Source organism: Eretmochelys imbricata, chromosome 20 (assembly GCF_965152235.1).
Source record: "Eretmochelys imbricata isolate rEreImb1 chromosome 20, rEreImb1.hap1, whole genome shotgun sequence".
Lineage (NCBI taxonomy): Eukaryota > Metazoa > Chordata > Testudines > Cheloniidae > Eretmochelys > Eretmochelys imbricata.
Window position 1 is genome coordinate 1,943,106 of NC_135591.1, and position 3,130 is coordinate 1,946,235.

General features: G+C 68.1%; 1 protein-coding gene across 2 annotated transcripts; it reads left to right on the top strand.

Annotated features, from left to right (window-relative positions):
- Positions 1-1,517: 1,517 nt before the first annotated feature.
- LOC144277464 (protein S100-A1-like) lies at positions 1,518-3,130 on the top strand. 2 transcript variants are annotated; one of them, XM_077838222.1, is made up of 3 exons: positions 1,518-1,609; positions 2,566-2,705; positions 2,982-3,130. In XM_077838222.1, the coding sequence occupies exons 1-3, from the start codon at positions 1,518-1,520 to the stop codon at positions 3,128-3,130; spliced, it is 381 nt and encodes a 126-aa protein (XP_077694348.1). The 2 variants fall into 2 exon arrangements, with proteins under 2 accessions (XP_077694348.1, XP_077694347.1); XM_077838221.1 differs by having other exon boundaries at positions 2,566-2,701; positions 2,982-3,095.

The following is a 3,130-nucleotide window of genomic DNA, read 5'->3' on the forward strand; positions in this document are numbered from 1 at the left end:
GCTCCCACCCCCCGGCCGCGCTCCTGGGGCACCTTAACCCCCGTGGGGGCAGCTCTGGGGCCTGGGGCGCCCAGCTCCCACCCCCCGGCCGTGCTCCTGGGGCACCTTAACCCCCGTGGGGGCAGCTCTGGGGCCTGGGGCGCCCAGCTCCCACCCCCCGGCCGCGCTCCTGGGGCACCTTAACCCCCGTGGGGGCAGCTCTGGGGCCTGGGGCGCCCAGTTCCCACCCCCAGCCGTGCTCCTGGGGCACCTTAACCCCCGTGGGGGCAGCTCTGGGGCCTGGGGCACCCAGTTCCCACCCCCCGGCCGTGCTCCTGGGGCACCTTAACCCCCATGGGGGCAGCTCTGGGGCCTGGGGCGCCCAGCTCCCACCCCCCGGCCGTGCTCCTGGGGCACCTTAACCCCCGTGGGGGCAGCTCTGGGGCCTGGGGCGCCCAGTTCCCACCCCCCGGCCGCGCTCCTGGGGCACCTTAACCCCCGTGGGGGCAGCTCTGGGGCCTGGGGCGCCCAGCTCCCACCCCCCGGCCGCGCTCCTGGAGCACCTTAACCCCTGTGGGGGCAGCTCTGGGGCCTGGGGCGCCTAGTTCCCACCCCCCGGCCGTGCTCCTGGGGCACCTTAACCCCTGTGGGGGCAGCTGTGGGGCCTGGGGCGCCCAGTTCCCACCCCCCGGCCGCGCTCCTGGGGCACCTTAACCCCCGCGGGGGCAGCTCTGGGGCCAGGGGCGCCCAGTTCTCACCCCCCGGCCGTGCTCCTGGGGCACCTTAACCCCTGTGGGGGCAGCTCTGGGGCCTGGGGCGCCCAGTTCCCACCCCCCAGCCGTGATTCTGGGGCACCTTAACCCCCGTGGGGGCAGCTCTGGGGACTGGGGCGCCCAGTTCTCACCCCCCGTCCGTGCTCCTGGGGCACCTTAACCCCCGTGGGGGCAGCTCTGGGGCCTGGGGCGCCCAGTTCCCACCCCCCAGCCGTGATTCTGGGGCACCTTAACCCCCACGGGGGCAGCTCTGGGGACTGGGGCGCCCAGTTCCCACCCCCCGGCCGTGCTCCTGGGGCACCTTAACCCCCGTGGGGGCAGCTCTGGGGTTGCGAGCCAGGAGGTTATGGTGATCTCGGGGGCCGGAGTAGAACTGCTTGAGGACCTAACTGGCCCTACACTTCGATGATCCAACACCCCCCCCAGCTCCCCTGATTAGGATGACGAGCCTCCTTGCCAGCCCAGAGTCTCCCCCCTCTTTCCTGCCCCCCATCTTACCTGCTGCTGAACACCCCAATCCTCAGTGTGAAACACAAGGGCCAGAATGCAGCGCTAACTGCAACCCGGGCCGGCTCCAGCCCCTCTCCCAGCCGCTAATGGGCTCTGCAGTGACCAGGGCTCCATTAAAGCCGTTTAAGAGCTTTTTAATGTCTGGGTGGATGCTGAATAATTGAGGCGAAGCCCCAGCCCTGGCACAGCCAGTTAGTGTGCAGGGAGATTGCGGAGCAGCTGCGATTCCTTCTGCATGGCGTCTCGGACACGCCAATGGAGCCGAGCTGCAGAGCACAGGCAGCCCCGAGAGTCTCTGTGCAGCGCTCCTGCCGCCTCCTGGACATGGCTTCCAGCCTCCACCAAGGGTAAGAGGTGTGCCAGGGGGGCTGGGGAGCCGTGACCACCTCCATGAGTGACTCAAGCGATAAGGGACAGCCCATTGGAGCTGCATGGAACCAAGGGCTCTGTGCATCCCATAATACGCCCCCTTTTACGCTATACGCCTGGCCCCACCAAAACGCAGCCATCTCTGGGGAGGAGGGAGCATGCTGGAGAGACAGGAAGGGGCAGGCAGGATCCCCAGGAGTCTGGAGCAGGCAGGAGTGGAGCTGGCTTGACCCGTCCTCCCCTCCCCTCCGCTCTTCAGCTGAGTGAACTGAGCCCCAGGTTCAGAGGCAGCCTGGGTCATTGGGGACCAAGTGCCCCCGGGTGAGATGAGCCTGGCAGGTCTTGGAACAGGGGTCGGCGTCCGCATCACCCAAAGCACCAGCTGTGAACCGGAGCCCTGTGCTGGCAGCCCCAGCTGAGTGACATGGAGACACCCCTCACTCTACCCTAGCCCAGGCCCCCAGGGCAGGGCAAAGGACAGCGTGGGGGGGGGGGGCTTCCCTGGCAGATAGAGCTCTCCAGCCCCATTGCAGTCCCACCCTCTGTTGCCTGCAGGAGAGGCTCTCGTGGGTGGGGGGCTGGTAGGGGTGAAGTGGACTGGCATGGCCACCCTGCAGGTTCCTCAGGCCATGGGACGAGCAGCATCAGGGTGAGCTCCCCCACCCGGGCCATAAAGGGTTACTAATGCCTGTGGGGTGGGGTGCGGGGCAGGTGCACTGAGAGCAACCTGGAGGCACCTGCCTGAGGGGCAGCGCTCTGGGCCAGCTAAGGGCCCAGCCCTGTGTGCAGGGCCCAGCGGTGCTGTGCGCAGGGACCCTGCTGTGTCCTTGATACCAACCCCTGGTGCCCCCGCCCCGGTCACCCCATTGCACCCCCAGGTCTGGGGGGCAGGGAACCCCCACCCAGTCCTTACCCCCTCGTGCCCATCCCCCAGGCCGGCCCTGACAGCCCTGGAGCGGGCACTGCTCTCCACCATGGCAGTTTTTCACACCTACTCCGGCTGCCGGGGCTCGCTGAGGAAAGTGGATCTCAAAACGCTGATCAACCGGGAGCTGCCGCAGTTCGTGCAGGTGAGCGCCAGCGGCGGGGGGTGGCACCGAGGGGCACCCAGCCTGTTGCAGGAATGGGTGGGGGGGATTGGCTGGGAGCAGCTGATGGAGCTGGCTTCCCAGCGCCCAGGCTGGGACCCTGGGCTGAGACTGTCCCAGAGGCAGCCTAACAGCCCTGCTGGCCTTTCCGCTGGAGAAGTGTGCCCCATTCCCTGCCCCCCAAGTCAGCCAGGCCCCTGGGCCAGCACCCCCTAGAGGGGAAAGGCCTGGGGCCCATAAACTGCCTTTCCCTGAGCTGCAGGAGATCCGCGACCCGAGACCTTGGAGCGGCTCTTCAGGGACCTGGACACCAGCGGCGACCTCCAGATCGACTTCCAGGAATACGCCACGCTGGTCGCCATGCTGACCGCGGCCTGCCGCACATTCTTCATCCAGAAGAAGGCCGAGTAG